At 37.8% G+C, this 21,003-nt stretch overlaps 1 protein-coding gene across 4 annotated transcripts in view; it reads left to right on the top strand.

The window, feature by feature from the left end:
* The first annotated feature begins 252 nt into the window (after positions 1–252).
* Positions 253–21,003, top strand: part of FXR1 (FMR1 autosomal homolog 1) — a 64,721-nt gene continuing 43,970 nt past the window's right edge. For 2 of the 4 annotated variants that reach the window (XM_082838992.1, XM_082838993.1), the window contains exons 1-3: positions 256–434; positions 17,426–17,478; positions 18,915–19,008. In XM_082838992.1, coding sequence (XP_082695118.1) covers positions 384–434; positions 17,426–17,478; positions 18,915–19,008 — 198 coding nt within the window. In that variant the 5' untranslated portion in view covers positions 256–383. Of the gene's footprint in view, positions 435–17,425; positions 17,479–18,914; positions 19,009–21,003 lie in introns of all 4 variants that reach the window. The other 2 variants (XM_082838994.1, XM_082838991.1) reach the window with 2 other exon arrangements.

Raw genomic sequence — 21,003 nt, 5'->3', positions numbered from 1 at the left:
CGCAGAAGCGTGGGATACGCGGCGCCCGCCGGGCCAGTTTAGTCCCGGCTGGCTGGAGGCCCGCACAGGCTGGGGCTGGTAAGCTGCGGGCACTGGGGGGCGGGAACGTAGGGGCGGGTCAACAAGGTCGGGCGATTGTGTCGGGAGGCCAACAGAACGTTGCGGCGGCGGGCGGAGCCGGGGGCTAGCGATGTAAGGAGCGGGGGGATCCCACTGGGAGAATCAGGACTGCGCGGTGAGACCCCAAGGGTGTGGGGCGGGGGATCCCAGTCCCCGCCCCGTTTTCCCCGTCCCTCCCCCTGCCTCCTTCACGCCCCTCCCCCTCCTCCTCTCTGGTTGGAAAGTTTCTAGAATCTCTTCCCAGCGGCCTTTGCGGTTCCAACATGGCGGAGCTGACGGTGGAGGTTCGCGGCTCCAACGGGGCTTTCTACAAGGTACCGACCCTTTTGCCGCTTTGTCGGGTCTTCTGGGGCCTGGGGCCGGTTTGAGGGAGGGTTGGTGGTCCTGGAGAGTGAGGTTTGGGGTCGAAAATGGCGGCTAGGCCAAAGCCCGAGGCCGCTAGGTTCATCGCTTCTCCCCCCTCCACCCGCGGTTTAACGGTCTCGGGGGCCCGGGCTCCGTTATGTTTTGAAACAACACGTCGGATATCTTTTGCGTATTCCTATTTATTAATCTTCTTCTTGGATGCTCGTGTGGCCCTTGGCGGGCCGGTGAGGAGAAGCCGAATGGCGGCAGGGAGCTCCCTGGGAGCAGGCCCGAGCTCCGGGAGGTTGGGGGCAGTCGTGAAAGGAGGTGGTGGGATTGTGTGGTCACAGCCGCTCCCCCGCCCCTCGGACTGGGCCGAGCGGGAGCGCCTCGGCCCGCTGCTCCGACCCCTCCCCACCCCCTTGGGGGGGGCGCCTCGCGGAATCTTAGGAATTCACCTTTGTACTAGGGTTTCGGGCTAATAAACTTCTGTGTCTGAAGGGGGAGCGGGTGCCGGATTGAGGGTTAGGATCGAAGAGAAAACTAGAAAATCTTGAAATGTGGCGGGTAGAAATATTTTTTGCGGCCTGGGAAATTGGGCGGCGCCTTAGCTCCTCTATTAGGGAAGAAAAGGCGAGAGTTCTAGGCTTTAAGATTTAAAATGTGAAATGGATTAAGGAGACACAGGTGGGGAGGTGACTAGTTTCTTTATCAGTTAGTACCCAGTGTTTGGGGAAGGTGTTGACCCCCACCTCGAGGTTTTTTGTTTCCATCGGATGGAAGGAGGTGCATTACTGTGGGATCGGATCTGGAAAACGGAAGAGGAATTCGAGAGTAGAGGAATTTAGTAGGGGCTTCCAGTGTAGGGGTGACATAGATGAAAATGAAATCCTTACAGTTTAGTTTTGCCATTATAACGGTCCTTTCTCCCGATTCTCCCTTTCTCCCAAAGTATGCCACGAGGTTACAAGATCAATACAAAATCTCCCCAGCTGTTGTCTGTCAGTCAGTGTCACTAAGCCAGCATCTCAAATGTTTGAGAGTCCTGGCTATTTTTATGAAGGGCCTTCTCCTAATACAGGAGTAGTATTGTGAGTACGCAGAATGTATTCTCACTGGGTTTCGTTTCAGCGTGCCTTTTATCCCGCACAGAATTTTTTTTACTACGTGGTCATAATTCCTAGTTTCAGCGTTGCTTTTCCTTTCCTAGTTTGCTAATTAGCTATGTGGAATTGGTTTAGTTATCACTTGGTAATAGCATGGTGGGGAATCACAGTTGGCTCTGAAGGATCTCCGTAAGTATTTACAAGTTTAAATCTTAAGGTGGTTAGCATGAAGTAAAAACTGGGACTGCTTGGTGGAAAGGAGTCCTTTAATCCTTTAATGTGTGACTGGTTACATTATCAGTCTAGGTTTACAACTAGGTGTCAGAGAAAAGACTTGAGTAAAATTTGAGTAGATACTTAATTAACTTCTGTTCTTTATTTAAGATTTTCTTTGATGTGGACCATATTTTAAAAGTCTTTATTGAATTTGTTACAACTCTTGCTTCTGTTTTATGCTTTGGTTTTTTTGGCTGAGAGGCATGTGGGATCTTAGTTCCCCTACCAGGGATCCGGCCCATACCGCCTGCATGGAAGGCGAAGTCTTAACCACTGCACTTCCACGGAAGTCCCCTTCTGTTCTTAAACCTAATGGCTGCCTTCTCTGAACGACAGCAGATACAATTGTGGCACAATGCACAAAGAATGGGCTTATACTTTTTCTTGTCAAGGGTAGATAAGGTTCATCATATTTGTATCATTTTTACTATTTGGCTATTCAGTTCTTGTGTAATGGAGGTATGCATTTTTTCCTGGCATATCGAAATACAGAAAAGATTATTTTGCCTTAAATTATTTTCAGCATGTTGATGGTAGATACAACACCATTTCTTTTTATCCAAGTATATTTTATTTATGTTGTTCACCTGCTATACATTTATTATTTTTTTTAATTCATAAGGTTGAATAAGATCGTCAGTTTGAATGTTTTAGTAAAGATTGTTTACCATCTTACTTCGGTTTCCCAAAGTTTTTTTGTTGTTTTATTTTGCTTTTGGCAATTCACGAATCAAATGCCGCCATTTTGGAACTCCAAAGTATTTTGTTGTTGATACCTATCCATACTCTACAAAATCTGCTTGATTCTTAGACTTTGATTCCATTACCCATTTTTGTCTAACAAAGTAAAGTAAGGTGGTTTTTTGGCAGAGGTTGGGAAGGACCCTAGTCACGTTGTCTCTACTGAGATAGCACTTGAACGTTTGGAATTTTATGTCCTGCCATATTCCATTTGTACATGCACTATGTGTAAACTACGGTCTTCGAACTCTGAAATAGTGAGCATGATGAAGTGGAAGGAGCCGTGCATTTGAAGTTAAACACATGGGAATTCTAGGTCTGTACATACTTAAGCTTACTTAACATTGTCTAGCAATGCACCCTTGACCAAATATCCCTGGGCTATAGTCTTTCGTATAAAATGAGGCTTTTGAAGTAGTTAAGTAGTCTACAGTATTTTTTTTTTTTTTTTTTTTTTGCGTTACGCGGGCCTCTCACTGTTGTGGCCTCTCCCGTTACGGAGCACAGGCTCTGGACGCGCAGACTCAGCGGCCATGGCTCATGGGCCCAGCCGCTCCGCGGCATGTGGGATCCTCCCGGACCGGGGCACGAACCCGCGTCCCCTGCATCGGCAGGCGGACTCTCAACCAATGCGCCACCAGAGAAGCCCTACAGTATTTTTTATCCCATGAGACTGTCCACTTGGAAAAAATATTGGGTCACCGCAGAAGCAGTTTTATTAATTTAATTACATGAATTTTTTGAGATTAATTTGCATATGGTAAAGTGCATCTTTTTTGTCATACAGTTATGTGAGCTTTGATAAATGCTAACAGTTGTGTAACCACTACCACTAGCATGGAGGGATAGAATAGTTCCACCATCCCCTTAATTTCTATCCTGCCCCTTTGCAGTCATCCTCTCTCCACACCCTCAGAACCTGGGGTGGTTTCTGTCCCCATAGTTTTGCCTTGTCCAGAATGTCCTAAACATAATCATACAGATACTGTGTACAGTTTTCAGTTTGGCTTTTGTTTAGTGTGGAAGTAATTTTATTTTAAGTAATTTTTTTTTTAATTTAAAAAATAATACATAGTCAGTGAGGGATTTTAGAAACTATCAGAAAAAACCAGAAGTTGCCTTGAGATAACAGCAGGTAACATTTTGGTGTATTCTTTTCTTTCAGTGGTGGTTTTCAATATACAGGTGATTGTGATTTTCCTCCTCATTTTCTCCCCTTTTCTCTGCCCTGCCTACCCCCAACACACTTGGCTGTAAATGCGAATTGCCATTGAAGAATTTCAAAGTCATGGGATTAGTAGCCAGTATCATCATGCTTGAGGCAGTGCGCTGTAGATATTGATTAAAGATTTTTAGTGGAACTGAAACTTAATTGCACAAAATAATTGGAACCGGTGAAGAAGATTCAACCCCAAAATAGGATAGTTTCTTTTTTCCCCCCAAATATTTACACAAATGATTGCATACTAAATACTTTGTTCTGCATCCTGCACTTTTTACTTAACAGTGGATCTATGGTAGTTAAAGACATAAAAACTTGATATACTCTTGTTTGAAGCCAGATAACTCTATAGGGGTTGGGAAGAATGGGAAATATGGTAATTAAGCACTTGATGGGGGATGTAATTTTATATAAAAATTCGCTTTTATAGCCTTTTTTATCTGGAGTGAGGCATCATAGGGTTTATACTACTGGTCATTTAAGATGCCTTTTTTCTTTTTGTTTCCTTTTTAAAGCTTTCAGATGGAATTTACATTCTCTGGTAGTGTATTTACAGAGTTGTGTAACCATTACCACAATCTTATTTTAGAACATTTTCGTTAACCCCAAAAAAGCCTTGTGCCCATTTGGGGTCATTAAAGTGCTTTTTAACTGATGTATATGATTTTAAGCTTTGTAATAGCATTGCAGATTGCATAGCCATGAGCAGAATATAATTTTAAATAGAAGTTGAAAGTAAGTCACTCAATTTCTGGCTCTTGGAGAGGAAAGTTTCCATGGTGTTCCAGGGAAATGTGTGATCTCTAAGATGGCTGAATGAATTTTCAGGCCTTCTCTGTAGAAGATAGAATTACTTTTAGAGCTCCGTGATTTCTGGTTTTGACTGTGTAATTGATCAACTATAGAACATTTTAAAGTGCTATAATATTTGCAAAATTTCCTTTTTGCTTTAGTTTAATATTTAAATGAAATTTGAGAGTAAATTATGTAATAGGTTTATTATTGCTAATGATGATGGTCTGTAGAGTTACAGTAAAGGAGTTGTGTTTTGAAAATGTACTGACTTCAGGTTAGTGTAGAATATTGTTGATTTCTTTGTGGAGATTAGTAATTGAGGAAAAGATGGTTGCTCTCTTACTGGGGACACTATTAAGTTAAGAACATACAGTTCCAGATGTTACGAAGCTGTTTTTGTACATGTTTTAAAATGCAGTTTTTTAAATATGTAAAAGAACTAGGATTTAACTAAGTGAAAAGGCCACTTAATTTTTTTTTTTTTTTTTTTTTGCGGTACGCGGGCCTCTCACTGCTGTGGCCTCTCCCGTTGCGGAGCACAGGCTCCGGACGCGCAGGCTCAGCGGCCATGGCTCATGGGCCCAGCCGCTCCACGGCATGTGGGATTTTCCCGGACCGGGGCACGAACCCGCGTCCCCTGCATCGGCAGGCAGACTCTCAACCACTGCGCCACCAGGGAAGCCCTAATTTTTAAAAATTAAATTTAAATACTTTTCCTGTGAAGTTTTGTTTCTGTATTACAAGAACAATGTGTAATTAATGAAAAATCTGAAAACACAAAAGCAAAGAAAGAAAACTGTAATCTCGGCACTTTCCTGGTGGCGCAGTGGTTAAGAATCCACCTGCCAATGCAGGGGACGCGAGTTTGAGCCCTGGTCCAGGAAGATCCCACATGCCGCGACACAACTATTGAGCCTGCACTCTAGAGCCCGTGAGCCATAACTACTGAGCCCATGTGCCACAACTACTGAAGCCCACGCCTGTGCTCCGCAACAAGAGAAGCCACTGCAATGAGAAGCCTGTGCGCTGCAACTAGAGAAAGCCCGCGTGCAGCAACGAAGACCCAACACAACCCAAAATAAATAAATTTATTTAAAAAAACAAACAAACCGTAATCTTACCTATCTAGAGAATTTGTTGTCAAGGCCTTGGCTTTACTTACAGAAAACATACTTTTTCCATATTTTTCTTTCTATGCACCTTTATATTTTTTATATCTTCAGATATTTGTGTGTATTCTGTGAGTAAAATAATAGTTTACTATTATCTGTTTACTGTGTATTCTTTGAGGCTTGTACATGTATTTCCTGATTTTGTTCTCTCAGGGACTGCATGAGGTATGTGTTTTTATCCTCATTTTACATATTAGGAAACTGACAATAATGATTAAATAACGTCCCAATTACACTGTAGCTGAAATGAGATTTAACGCCAGGGCTTCTCACTTCCAGTTGCCTAGTTCAGCATAGCATGAGAGGTTCGCCAAAGGAAGTCTCACGGCAGTAAGCTTATGTTTTAGCTAGGAAGACAAGGCAGACACTTGACAGGATAATAACAACTCAAGAACTGAATTCTCTACCACAGTGTTAAGGATGTAGCAGACTTGCTTTTTTGTAGTTGAAGAGCAGTATGCATTCTATGATTGACCCCTAATTCTCGTACTAGCTAGTTTGTGAGGGCCTAGGTTTTTCATCCGCAGTATGAGGCACTTGGATTTCTTTTGACAGTTTATCAAGTGGTGGAATCTGCTAGGTTGTTAGTTCACTAAGGTCCTATCTAGCTCTAACAACAATAACAGCTATTATCTACTGAGCACTCAGACTATCAGACTGTGTAGGTACTTTACATGAATTTATCTTACTTAGTCCTCTCAGTCACAGTGAAAGAGATAATGTTACCCCAGTTGAGGAAAGTGAGGCTAAGCGAATCTATCCATAAAATTAATAGGCTGATTCAAGATTCATAATGATGTTTTGGACTTCAGAGAGCCTGATCTCTAACCATTATGTGATTTTTTTCCCCAAGTACGAATATATGGCTTATCAAATTATTAATTATAAATTCTGATCAATACAGTGGGAGTCAAGAGGACTGAATTGGGAGGATTCCTGGAGAAATGATTTGAGCTTTGCTTCACATTACAGAAATCTGCCCTTTCCGATGGTAGCCACTCATCATGGGGCTGAAATATACTAGCCTGAATTGAGATGTGCTTTAATTGTAAAAGTTATACTAGATTTCAAAGACTTAGTATGAAAAAAGGAATGTAAGACTGCAGTTTTAAATTTTTGATTACATGTTGAAATAATATTTTGGATATATAGGGTTAAAATTATTAAAATTAACTTCACCTGTTTCTTTTTACTTATTTTAATATACTTAGAAATTTTAAAACTAGACATATGGCTCAAATTATAATTTGTGCTGGATAGTTGTGATTTATACCATCCTTAATTGCTAGCTTTATAGTGTTTGTTATATGTAAGGTATTTTGGGAAATGTTTGAAATGCTTTTTTATATGTGTATATGTATGAAACGTCCTGTTCAAATTTTAAGGTGTGACACAGTAGTTATCAAAAGGCTTGAGAATATTCTTTGGCAGATGTTTAGCTAATAGTAGTAAATTCTATTGTGACGCTGGTGTAAAATTTTCTAGGACCAAATCTAAATTTTCTAGGACCAAATATAGAATAGCTTGAGCAAAACAAAATTAAGTAATGCAAAGCATTACTTTTGTTATTTAATCTGTACGTGTAATATCTATTTACATGGACAACAATCTCTTCAATTTATTTTTCCTTACATTAAAGAGGCTGATAGCCATGGCAAAGTTGAACCAAAGTTAAATCTAAGTTAAATGTTAGTTGTTATAACTTGTCTTCCATACTCTAGCCTCAGCATTTTTTGCTTAGCTTTTTTGGGAGCATGAGTAGAGGTCTCCCCAGTAATAACTATGAAATTTATAGTTGTTGTTGGCAAAGCAACATGGCATTTCCCTGTTAGTATTTCTTCAGAATCAGGAATCTCATTTTTCGGGTTCCTATCTCCATGCCTTTCTTATTCTGGCTAATTAATAATAGTAAAACTTCTTGGGACTTCTTGGCGGTACAGCGGTTAAGACTCTGTGCTCCCAATGCAGGGGGCAGGGGTTCAGTCCGTGGTCGGGGAACTAAGATCCTGATGCTGCACAGCGTGGCCAAAAAAAAAAAAAAAAAAAGTAGAACTTTTCTTGCTTCATAGCTTTTTGCTTTAATAGTTTTCCAGGTTATTTTCAAGTCTTAAGTTTTCCAGTGACTTGATATGTATAGTTCATTAGTAGACCTTCAGTACATATTTGTTGAATGAACAAATGGATCAGTCATTCTTGGTTTCTAGACACTCTTTTGACTTGTTAATATTTGTATAAATGCATATATACAAAACTAAATTATTTGTGATTTTGATTCAAGCTGAACTTAAATTTTTTTTTGAGGGGTTATACATTGATCCTGGTCAAGCTCAGATATGTCCCAGAACTTAATGCATATATAGAATTATAGAGAACTTCAACTCAGCTCTTGGCAACAGGAAAGTCATTATAGTTTTGTGTGGCCATTTGAAACCTCTGAGTCTTTCTATTTCAGGAACTGTTGGATATTATAAACTTGTGAAATTAATAAGCCAAGAACATTACTAGTATGTAAGCATTAGTAGATATTTATGTATTCTTATGAAATCCTCACATTTTCATTGTCATTTTTTATTCAGAACAGTTAAATGTTCAGTACTAAGGGATGCTGAAGGCTTGCCTTGAGTAACTTTTTTCCTTAAAAGAACATACTCCGTAATGATGCAATAATTTCTGTAATACATAATGTAATTAGTAAATTTGTGGATTTTATTTGTAGAACATGTGTCCATTGATTGGAAATAATTTCTGGACATAGATGTAGGTCCTTTAAAATAAAAGTGTGTATTGTTTGAAGTTAAGAAAATTTTTGATTGCAGCAGTCTTTTTTGGGGTACGCAGGCCTCTCCCTGCCTCTCCTGTTGTGGAGCACAGGCTCAGGACGCGCAGGCTCAGCGGCCATGGCTCATGGGCCCAGTCGCTCTGCGGCATGTGGGATCTTCCCGGAGCGGGGCACGAACCCATGTCCGCTGCATCGGCAGGCGGACTCTCAACCACTGCGCCACCAAGGAAGCCCGATTGCAGCAGTCTTGAATGTGCTCGTTACTGGAATCAAATAACAACCCAGATCTTTTAGATGTTGTATGTAAACATCAAACAAACGAGTTTATTACTTAGAATGTGGATTTGAGGTCACTAGAGATGGAAAAATTAAAAAGATGTGGGGAGTGGTAATGTCTGTATATATGTGCGGTATGGAAATAGTGCAGATTGACAGAGTATTAAGGATAATCTCAACTCTTTAAAAATATTTATACATGCATATGCAAGTGTGTAATTTTATACATATGTATAAGCATATACAGACTTGCTTTATTGTAAATTTTTTTCTTTTTCCCTTGGTTTCCCTTTTCCACATGATCTCTCATTCACAATCCATTTAGGTAGCCTGTTTATAGCCAAGTATACATTGTGCCACATTTTTCTTCATACTCATGGAATGTACATAGATGCACATTCAGATACAAACGTAGGTGTTTTTCAGTATTGCTCTATAGAAATAAGATAATCTACATCTTGGCCATTTTCTGTTGGAGTGTAATTTATTTCTTAATGGTTACATATTTCACCATAAGAATTACTGTGAAATCCAGCCATTCCCTAGTTAATAGACATTTTGTTTTCAGTTTTTTTTCTGCTCCATGTGTGTTTCCATTGGATAGGTTTCAAAGAGCGAGATAGCTTGGTGGAAGGGAACTTTTACCTGTTAATAAATGTTAACAGATTGCATTCTGAAAGGCTTAACACTTTGTATTTTCTCAATTGATGAATGTCAGCTGTTTTTTTTATTACATCCTTGCCAGAAATAGGCATTATAATCTTTGATTTCTGTGAATCTCTTGGATGTAAAGGTTGCAACTTTGATTTGCAAATCCCCACATGGGAATTTTAATGTTTGTTGGCCATTTGGATTTGCTTTTCCATAAATTACTTGTTTATCCCCATTTTCCTTCTGGGATGTCCTTTTTTGCTTTTTGAGATTTCTTAGGACTCATTATATGAATACCCCCTCCCCATCTATAATTTAACTCTCTGGTATCCCGGGCCATAGAGAAGTTCTGTTTTTTACATACTGAAGTACTTTTTCCCTGTTAAGGGTTCAGGGTTTCCAGCCTGGTTAAGACAGCCTGTGTCCAGATTATACATACAGTTCCTTAGGTTTTCTTAAAGTGTTTTATTTGTTTATTTCATATTTACTACATCAAGTCTTATTTTGAATATCATAGGCAGTTGTGCTAGCACCATGTATTAAATAATAATTCTCTGTTTTAAAGTTTTTTTTGGTTTCGTTTTTGTTTGCACATGGGGAAATTAGATACTGTACTCATCAGCCAGATCTTCCTCACTTCTAAGATTGGGATGGGAGGAAGTCCACCATCTAGGAGAGCTGGGTCCCATTCAGGATTGATAGAACCTTCTGAGAATTGCTCCAGAAAGTCTCTGGGGTGCTCTGGGAAGACCATAAAGAGTTCCTAAAGGAGGATATTGTGACTTGCTTTTGGGCAAGTAAAGCCAGTTAAAAGAGTCTTATTTTCCTTACCTTACTGCTCTGGGCCCTCTCTTCTTTTACCTACTGCATAGTAAGTAGTGGATCTGAGACCAGTCTTAACAGTAAAACCAGTATATTGTATTGCTCAGTAAGTGTTTTTTTCCGTTTCCCTAATAAGGAGTTCTTTCTGTATCTGTTAAATGTATACACAGTCCAGAAACATAAAGTGTTTATTAAATTCTTTAAATTACTTGACATAAAAGTTCCAGGAAGATTAACCGTAGTATTTTGGGGGGAGGAGTGGCTTTAAGTATTCTTGGCACACCTTTGAGTGCCTAGGAATTACCTTAGTTTAAGAAGCTTCAACTCCTTCAGTTTGCAGACTGAGACTCGTGTAAAATTGCTTAGGTCTGGGAGTCCCTAAGTCAGTTTTCTCAACCTTATAGTTTCTCATCTGAACTATAAAGCTGAGGAACACCGTTTTCTCAATTCTTCCAAGGATTGTGCATGGCTAGTACTATTCTAGATGCATGGGGGAGAAGTTCATTACACACAATGAATGACTTAGTGATTGGGCTGTATTCTCATAGAACCCTGATTAAGAAATAGTTTGCTGTATTCACTTTTTTTTTTTAATCCTGTAAAATGGATCATACATGTGTAGAGTGCAAAAGCAGGACAGCAGATGATACTGACTATTGACATGTTGATTGATTTTAGGTATAAAAGTAAGCCATGGGTAGAGATGTGTAATTGGAAGTTGGGTTTTAGAGTCCAGGGAACAGGTTATTTTTCCATATGTAGATTTGGGAAATCAGTGGAAGAGCCATACAATTTCATTGTATTTAAAATGGCATCCAAAAAAAAATAAAAAAATAAAATGGCATCAGTTGTAAGAGGCACTAAAAAAGAAGAAATGTTGCCAATTGATTTATGAGTGGTAGTTTTATCTTTTAAAATTCTTTTCTATATCACCTGAAAGATTATTTTTAAACATTTGCATACATAAGGAAAATAGAAGCAAAATAAATTGGCTAAAACATTTTCAGGTTCAGATGATTGTGTTTCTTCTCACAATATCTTCCTCAGTGCCATGGAGAGCATTGATGTTGCAAGCATACTTTAAAAGAGCTCTCCTCTATTATCTCCAGGATTTTCTTCCAAGAATTTTCACCCACTCTGCAAGTTTTGATGCTGGTGCTTTCTTGATTTTATCAGAAGGTGTCAACAGAACAACCTTCTGGTAAGAAACCTAAATCCTTCCTAAAATGTTACTTCATTGGTTTGCTGAATGAACTATTGAGGGGTTGCAATCAAGTGCCACAGAAAATTGCAAGCAAACCAAGTTTGAGCATGCTTAACAGTGACATTTATATCCTGGCAGCCATTCAGCTATTGGCTATTCTAAGATGCCATCAATTGTAGGAAGCATCCTGATTGCAGGGATGCAAAATTGTTAGAATTGATGGGCTGGGAAAGTAGACTGGGGCCAGAGAATGAAACACTAAACAAACTGATAATTGATCAAAGGATAACAAGTCATCATCCATTTTGTCAGTTCTTGAAAAACAAAAACCTGAGGCGAATTTTGCATAAATTATGCTATTAACTTTTCTTTTCTCATGGGTTATAGTTTTGTAATTACATTTATCCACAGCAGCAAATTTTAACTGTGGAGTTTGGGAAAATGGAGAGTTTACCCAGTCAGAGGAAAGGCCCTACAGGATCTAACAAACTGATTCCAGTGCCTTTTAATGTTCTGAGAATTTATTTTAAACAGTTTATTTTTATTTATTTTTTAAAATTTTTATTTTATTGAAGTAGAGTTGATTTACAATGCGTTTCTGCTGTACAGCAGAGTGATTTGGTTATGCGTATATATATTTTTCATATTCTTTTCCATTATGGTTTATCACAGGACATTGGATGTAGTTCCCTGTGCTATACAGTAGGACCTTGTTGTTTATCCATTCTGTATAAAATAGTTTGCATCTGCTAATGTCAAACTCCCAATCCATCCCTCCCCCACCCCCCCTCCCCCTTGGCAACCACAAGTCTGTTCTCTATGTCAGTCAGTTTATTTTTAGAAATACAGCATTTTATCACAAATTTGCTTCAATAATTGATCCATCAACTGTAATGTCTTAATACATTGGAAAAGGGGACTAAAATATAGTTATTTGACTGTTGTGCCAAATAAATATAAAATTTTTAAATGTCATACCAGTGATCCTGAGAAAGACTTTAAAGAGAAAAACTGGAGTAGATCTTAAATTATATAAGAATACTTGATCAGGTTTGAAGGAGGCAGTAATGTGACTGTGAGAACTTTTTGCTTGCTTAGGAGAATAAATGTGAACTAGAGGTTTGATTCCTAATGAATCCTTGCTTTTACCACTTGAGATAAGAGTCATTGAAAACATAGCCTCCATTTAGGAAGCTTGTTCTGTGTCTTGCTGGCCTTTTTTGCTCAGTCTATTGGCAATCAGTAAACTCTTCTAACAAGAATTTTGAGGTTTAAGAGTTACAGCTTTAGGGTGTAAGTGTTGGGTTTTTGGGTATGGGCTTCCACTTTAAACCTCATTTTGAGGATTCAGGCTGTCTGACTTCTGGTAGTAGTTTGCTGAGTATTAAGGTTTTTTTTATATAAATTTATTTATTTTTGGCTGTGTTCCGTATTCGTTGCTTGCACAGGCTTTCTCTAGTTGCGGCGAGCAGGGGCTACTCTTCGTTGAGGTGTGTGGGCCTCTCATTGCGGTGGCTTCTCTTTTTGCAGAGCACAGGCTCTAGGCACATGGACTTCATTAGTTGTGGCGTGCGGGCTCAATAGCTGCGGCTCATGGGCTTAGTTGCTCCGCGGCATGTGGGATCTTCCCGGACCAGGGCTCGAACCCACGTCCCCTGCATTGGCAGGCGGATTCTTAACCACTGCGCCACCAGGGAAGTCCCAGTATTAAGTTTTTTTAAGTTTCTACTTCCCCCTTTGTAAGGTATGTGAATTTAGTGTTGTAATGAATTGTAATAATGGGAGGTCATTAGTGGATTTTTGAAAAATCTGAAGTAGCAGATGAATTTGAAATGATACTTTTCAAAGGAATTTTTTTAGACTAGGATGATATGTTCCTAATGAGTTTAGTGGGAATGTTCTCAAAGGGATTCATGGATCTCTGTAGATTGCTCAGCCATCACTTAAGCAAAGCCTCTGATAAATTGATTAGTATATTAAACAAGGTAGCTGCCTTTCCAGTTGTAAATTAGATTTTGATATTTTGTTCTGGGACTTTGCCTTAAATAGGCTTTTTAGGAATGGTGCCTTATTTCTTCGTAATAGTGTTGCTGCCAGACGTAACCTTTTAGAGTTTAAAACTGTGAATTAGCAAAAGCATTTTGTCATTTAATTGATAATGATTTAATTGAAAAGAGTTCCAGACAGAAGATGAGGTTTTATTTATTTTTTTAAAACATACATTCATTTATTTTTTGGCTGTGTCGGGTCTTCGTTGTGGTCCCTGGGCTTCTCTCTAGTTGTGGTGCTCAGTAGTTGCCTGGTGTGGGCTTAGTTGCCCCGAGGCATGTGGGCTTTTAGTTCCCAGACCAGGGATTGAACCATCATCCCCTGCATTGCAAGACCGATTCTTAACCACTGGACTACCAGGAAACTCCCAGAAGATGAGGTTTTAAATTCAGTGTTTACAACCTCCTAGGGAGTAAAACTTTGGGGCTATAATAGATGTATATAGTTTCAGCTTCTCTTTCTCTAAAATGAGGGATCTGGAAGGTCTGTAGAAGAAATAATGTTTCTCTTCGGAGTGGTTTTCCCACAGCCATCTGCTCTGACTTTTGACTGTATTTATAATCTCATTCTTTCAATTCTTGAAGTTCATTCATACCATGTGTATTATTGCTTATCAATAGGATTTTTTCTCCCTGTGACTACCCTCATCGAGTTGAAAAACATTCTTTTCAGCTGTAGTGTTCTGTAACTTCAAAAATGTGTGTTTAAGTTAGGCAGATATCTGGAATGCACCTTGTTCTTTCCACAGGCCATTGAAGCTCCCACCTCAAAATTGCCAAGCACCTTGTCTTTTTTGTCCTGATTATTGTAGCTTTAAAATAACTTTCAGTGTTTGGTACGGATAATGTTTTCTCATTATTCTCTACCCCCATTTAAAAGTTGCCTTACTGAATGCCTTCTTATTTGTTTTTAAGATAGGCTTTGATGTAATTTTATTAAGGTTAACTCCTATTCCCTCAACAGAATTACACATTCCTTTGTGTTTTAGTAGGATCCCATTTAGGGGCATGTTGAAAATTTTAAAATATCAAGAGTGCTTTACATTTCCCTAAATAGTCTATTTCTATTCATTAGTCAAGTTTCAGATGTCTGCACGTAGGTCGTGTACATTTTTTTGTTGTTGAGGGCATTTCTAGGACCTTGCTGTTAGTAGAATATTTTTTTGTCTGTTTTATTTTCCAGTGCTTATTTTTAGCTAGAAAAGCTAATTTGGTTAACTTGCCACCTTACTGAATCTTTGAGTTTTCTTTTTAAAGTTTTATTTTAGGCTAGATTGGTTTTGGAAAAAAAAAAAATTCTTCAGTTAGTGCTTCCAGGGCTCAGAGATTCCTGCTATTCCCTCTGTTCTTCCCTTACTCCTAGTTTACACATCATTTTTGGCATTCCTGGGTTTTTATTGTATGATGCTGTTTGTTATTTTGTCAGGGATAGCATTCTAAGATACTTTGATTACACTTTAAATATGTTAAAGTGCCTTGTTACTTATCTATAATTTTAAATTATAGTTAAGAGTTTCAAGTGTAAACATGTACCAGGCTTTGTGAATGAACAAATTAAGGGACCATTTTATGATGGCTTGGGCTTCCATGTTTGTAGGTGTATGGGGAGAAGAAAAAGAAATGTCAGAGTATTCTAAGAAATACGGGTTCTGGACCAGATGAGTATGAATAGGAAAAGAGACCAACTCCCCGAAGGTTGGACTAACAAGAAAGACAGAAGTTATGGAGACTTAGTGATAAAGCCACCCCCTCTCCCGCCCTCCACCCACACCATGTGCAGGAAAATGCTGCCATTGTTATTTGGTGTCTCCTGACTCAAACATTTTGGCAAAGACATAACCCTGCCGTTTGCCATCTCTTGAGTATATAGGGACCTGCCATTATTCTGGTGAATTGAAAAGTGTTGACTGTGTCCTGTATCAAATGCATCAATTTTATAGCAATCTGGCCATTAGAAACCTCTTATCCCTAGAATCTAGGGTTTGGGGATTAGAACATGTTTTCTGATTATTCACTACAGTCCAAATAATTTATTTGGGTGTCAAGTTTTTAGCTTGTTTAATCTGATGCCTGAAGATACTAGCAATAAGAGTAGGTTCCAGAGCTGTATTTTTTCTTAAAGTGTGTGAACAGTGTGTGCACCCAGACAAAGATGATGCTGATGTTTGTGGTGGATGTAAAGTGGGGGTGGGGAGCAGTATAAGCACTGATTTTTAGATAGGAAAAAACCTTTTTATTATAATGAGGAGTAGAATTTCCCAGTGATTTGGAGCTCTCATTTGCACTTACGCTGTATAAATTATACAGAAATGATAAAGATTAATGAAACATTTCAAACTATGAAAATTGTTTGTGAAGGACTAGAAAATGTTAGTGAAAGTATAAATAATGACTAATCTGTGATGGAAAGATGTTTTACTCTGATATTCATGAATTTGGTAATTCTCAGGTTATGAAAATAGTCCTTACAAATGGCAAGGGTATAATAGAGATGGATTTGCTGGTAGCATAACTATGAAAGTGCTGACCAAAATGATTGCTGAAAGTAGATGTGCGGATGAACTAGTAGAAATAGAGAAACTGGCCAGGAAGTCATTGTTGTAGCATGATCAGATAATCACAACTTGAACTAGTTGGCAGCTCTTAGTTTTTAGCTTTGGGAGGAGAAAGAAGAACAAAAAATGTCTTCAGAATTGCAAGGCAAGAGCTACTTTAAATTTTCTGGCAGCCACTATATTTCTTTCATAAGTTTATTTTCGGCTGCTTTGGGTCTTCGTTGCTGCACACGGGCTTTCCTCTAGTTGCGGTGAGCGGGGGCTGCTCTTCCTTGCGGTGCACAGGCTTCTCATTGCGGTGGCTTCTCTTGTTGTGGAGCACAGACTCTAGGCACACGGGCTCAGTAGTTGTGGTGCACAGGCTTAGCTGTTCTGGCATGTGGGATCTTGCCAGACCAGGGAACGAACCCGCATCCCCTGCATTGGCAGGCAGGTGGATTCTTAACCGCTGCGCCACCAGGGAAACCCCAACTATAGCATTCTTGAAAGTATCTTGAGTTTTAGACCTCACATGAAGATATATGCATTGAAATTTCCCATAATACACAAGTTGATCACAGGTATTTCTAGCTGGAGAGAGATCAAGGCCAAATTACAGAATCATAAAATTTAGTAGCAAATGTGGGAGGAGGGTACTGAGAGACTGGATACATGACATATACATTCTGTGATTGGTGATTGAAAATAAAATGATTTTATTTTCAGCTTCATTGGTTACCTTTTCCTCTATAAGACTTTGTATATTCAGTTCCAAAGATTTTCTGGGGTGGCAGTGCTGATCTGTTTGCTTTTTGGTTTTTCCACCGTCAGTTTGTTTCTTAGTCTTTGGTTTGTTAATTTGCTTAAAATAATATCTGACACATAGTGTTTAAATATTTGGGGAGGTAGATGAGGTAAACAGATGTACTCATTTTTGCCATGTTTTAACCAAGTACTGCAAGTATGTGTATTTAATTAGTTTATAGTGTACATTATGGAGTGTAGTATGATAAAGACGTTTCAGAAAAGTTTTTGCTGAGTACCAAGTGGTTCAGAGTGTGTAAGCATTTGGCTAAGGTTGAGAACATTGCTCTTCTGATTGACAGTAGTACAGTGTCATTTAATGTCATTTGTAATCATGAAAGAGAGAGGTTAAGTAATTGCCAAGGTCAAACAGCTCATGAATAATGGAGATGGAAATCAAACCCAGATTAGCCTATTCCAAGCTCTGGGTTATTATTAGTACTCCATGTCATTTTTGTAGCTCTAATATAGTGGTTTAGAGTTAATGTAACATTTAATTGAATATTTATTTCCTTTTAATTTCTTTATAGGGATTTATCAAAGATGTTCATGAAGACTCTCTCACAGTTGTTTTTGAGAACAAGTAAGTTATTTTTTTATTGATAGAGATCCTAATTTTGAAGATTGGTAGTGCCAAACTGTTTGCTTTTGGCTGTTTCTATTGCCAGTGGAAAATGAGTGTGCTTTTGGGTGGGGGTCTTTGGTTTGATTATCTTTTTGAGTTCAAATAATTTTAGTTTTTGGTGACTTCACCTGGTTTTCTGCTCACAATTCACTTGGCGCTTCTTCCATGACCCCTTTCTTTGTCAAATCACATGTGGACGTGAATCAGTAAGTAGTTTTTGCAAAAATAGATGGCACGAATGGGATTATAATATGCTTCTTAAAAACGCAGAATTTTGAAATTATGCTGTAGATAAGTATTAGGCTGTCTTTAATTGCTTGATTATTCATAAGGAATAATAAAAAGTTGTATAGATATTGTAAAGGTTAGGTAAGTTGTGCTAAAAACGTTAAAGACTGTGTTCTGGGCTTGGTTAGGAAGGGTTATAAAGGAGCACTATATAATTGAACGTCAGAAAAGAAAACTGGTTAACTTTCACTTTTATGCTGCTTCTGTAACTGCCTGAATAGATATCGGCCCAACAGCTGTTTCTTGTAGAAACAAGTGTTGAGATGATTTCTGTCTTTTAGCAGCTGCCATTAGACAGTAAAGATGAAAGAAAGCACTCAAATGTCTTACTTGTCTCCTTTTTTGCCCAGCGTTGGCACAGGGGAGCCATAGGAGTATTTTACGTGCTGCTCTACCTCCCAGGCATGTGAATGACCTATTAGAACTTAAAGTAGGAAAGCATTTTAGCTTTATCAACTTAGTTATAAAATACAACCCACAAAAAATTAAGCAACAGCTCAAGTAGTAGTTTTAACACATTCGTATTTGCTACAAAGATTAAAAGTAAGTTTTTTCTAGGTTTTAATTACAATGTATGTGTTCATTGTAGAAAAGAAATTCTATCTGTGTAAGAAAATTAAATCCTTTCATAATTTAGCTATTCAGAATAATTGAGTAGTTTTCTATATTTCTGTGAACATGTACACTAAGAAATTATGCAGCTTATATTTTATAATCTCTGAAATTGTGTTCCTTAATAAATCATTGAGTGGTAAAAGTGTTTGTAATAAGTTGATCCCACTATAGCAGTTCGTTACTCTGAACTTAGCCTACTTCATTTGCAGAATAATGTATGTACTGTTACCTTAGGATGAGTAATTTGGAAGCAATGTATAATTGTCAATGATGTTAACTATTTATAAACTTCACCAAGAGCCATGCAAAATCTGTTCTACCTCAGCAAACTACTTGGAAAAAGATTTAATACAGAGGTTGTTTTTCTTTGGGGACAGCTAAATGATTGATTTGAAAAATATACAGTACTAAGCATAGACTACATAGCTTCTGTATTAGGGGTATTAGAATAATGTATTTTAAAATTGTTAATTCCTTTTCTAATCCTTCAGTTGGCAACCGGAACGCCAGGTTCCATTTAATGAAGTTAGATTACCACCACCACCTGATATAAAAAAAGAAATTAGTGAAGGAGATGAAGTAGAGGTATGTATTTACAAGTTTATTTTCTTGTGTGCATATTTTTTTGTTTCAAATAAATATTCTTGTTGGAAAATCTGTTTAGCTGTTAGAGAATAAATCTAATTCCTTTTCTCCATTCTTTCTATTGGTAATGGCTGTGTAATGTAGCAATGCTTGAGTTTTGGAGCCAGAACTGGGATTAATGTCTCAATGCTACCATTTTTAGGTTTGTAGCCTTGGTCAAGTTTTTTTGTTTTTAATGACTAAAGTGAAAATAATGTGAGAACTAAAGACGATAGTGCATTTGAGTTTTGCACAGATTCTGGCGGAGACAACTATATGACGTTGGTCATTATTTTCCTTTTTTTTTTTTTTTTTTTTTTTGCTGTTTTGCCTTGTGCTTTTTCCTCAGTATCTTTGTACAGTATTAGTAGCTATCCTTTATTGTAGTGATCATTAATATAGTTCCTGTGTAACAATATGAAATATTAGCATACTACCTTTTTGAATATTCTAGAAATATTCAGAAAAATTTAAAAGGAAAAAACCAAAATCACTGTCCAGAGATAAAAACCACATTTCATGGTTTACATATTCTCAGGCTCTTCCTTTTTTCTCTTTTAAAAAAATAAAAATTTTACTGCTTCTTTGTATCTTGCTTTTTTCACACTTAGTAGGTCTTGAATGTCTGTCTTTTATATTTGTTTTTCATTAACATGCCTGCTGTTATGTAAAAAGAAACTTGGAAATAATTGTCAAATAGAAGCATAATGAGTTTGTTGGAGATAGAAAATTTGATTTTCGATTTTTAAGAAACTCATACCTCCAAGGAGCTCAAATATGCTAAAATGTATTTCTCACAAGGAGTTGTCTTGATAGTGTTGAAAGAGATTTTCAAATCTCATTTGTACCTAATTTATGTAGGCTGGGGTAGGAGAACTGGGAACATGGGTCAATCTTTAATGATGAAACAGCTATCTAAAAACACTTAACAGTATGTACTTTGTGCCATACACTGTTCTGAGTGCTTTGCACATGAACTCATTTAGTTACTTGCCATTTTTATTCTTCATAATTTTTTTAATGGTAAATTTTCTTTTGAGTTAATTGTAGATGTTAGGCTAGAAAGTCAAATTGTAGGACTTTAACTCCTAACAACTTGAACTCACTTTCTAAAATTTTGCCTAGATTTTAATTCTTGCTCTAGGTAATTAGAGCAAGCATCCTTCTGCTTTTGCTAAATCAAAGCATGTTATAAACTTAATTGTGTCAGGGTGCCACATGTGTGGCGGTCATTTCTGTGAGTAGTGCTTTTCATATTTTAAAAATTGTTGTTCAGACAGTTATTGTTAATGTAAAGGCTCAGTTTAAAGGAAAAACTTGGAGCGCTGAGGGTGTTGTTACAGTGTGCTTTTCCTCAGTCTCAATCTGGGAAGATCCTGTCCAGTTCCTGGACCATCTTTATGGCTCGCCTCCCCAGTTGTATACAAAACTTTATTGAATGATTTGGAAATTGATGATTACAGAGTGTTTTATTTCACTTTCTGTTTTATGGTTCAGTCTTGGTGAAATTTGTTCCTTAAAATTAATGAGAATCATGGTCTGGAATTAAGATATTACTGTTACTTTGTAATTTTTTTGTGCTTTTGAAAATTTATATAGGGAAGAAGTTTAAAATTAATCTTGCCACCTGTGGATTTCTTTTTTTGTTTTGCTTTTTTGCCAGCGTTAGGAATTTATTCTTATGCCATGGAATGAATGCTTAGGAATTATGGTTGTTAGTGCTTTATATTTTGAGCCAAATAACTTTATGTAAGCTCCCCACCCCCCAAATTCAAAGTAACAAAGCTTAATATAAAAAGTGAAATGATACAGAGTTACATAAAGTAAAAAGTGAACCTTTCCTCTTAGTGTAGGTATCTAGGTGTGCTTATCTGCCCACCCCAGCTTAAGTCTCATTTAAGAGATGTCTCTTTAGATTTTTTTTCTTTGAACTTATAAAGAATATGTGTGCTTTTT

The sequence above is a fragment of the Leucopleurus acutus genome, assembly GCF_964270905.1.
Source record: "Leucopleurus acutus genome assembly, chromosome: 5".
Classification (NCBI taxonomy): Eukaryota; Metazoa; Chordata; class Mammalia; order Artiodactyla; family Delphinidae; genus Leucopleurus; species Leucopleurus acutus.
This window is presented reverse-complemented; position numbering and strand designations above follow the sequence as displayed.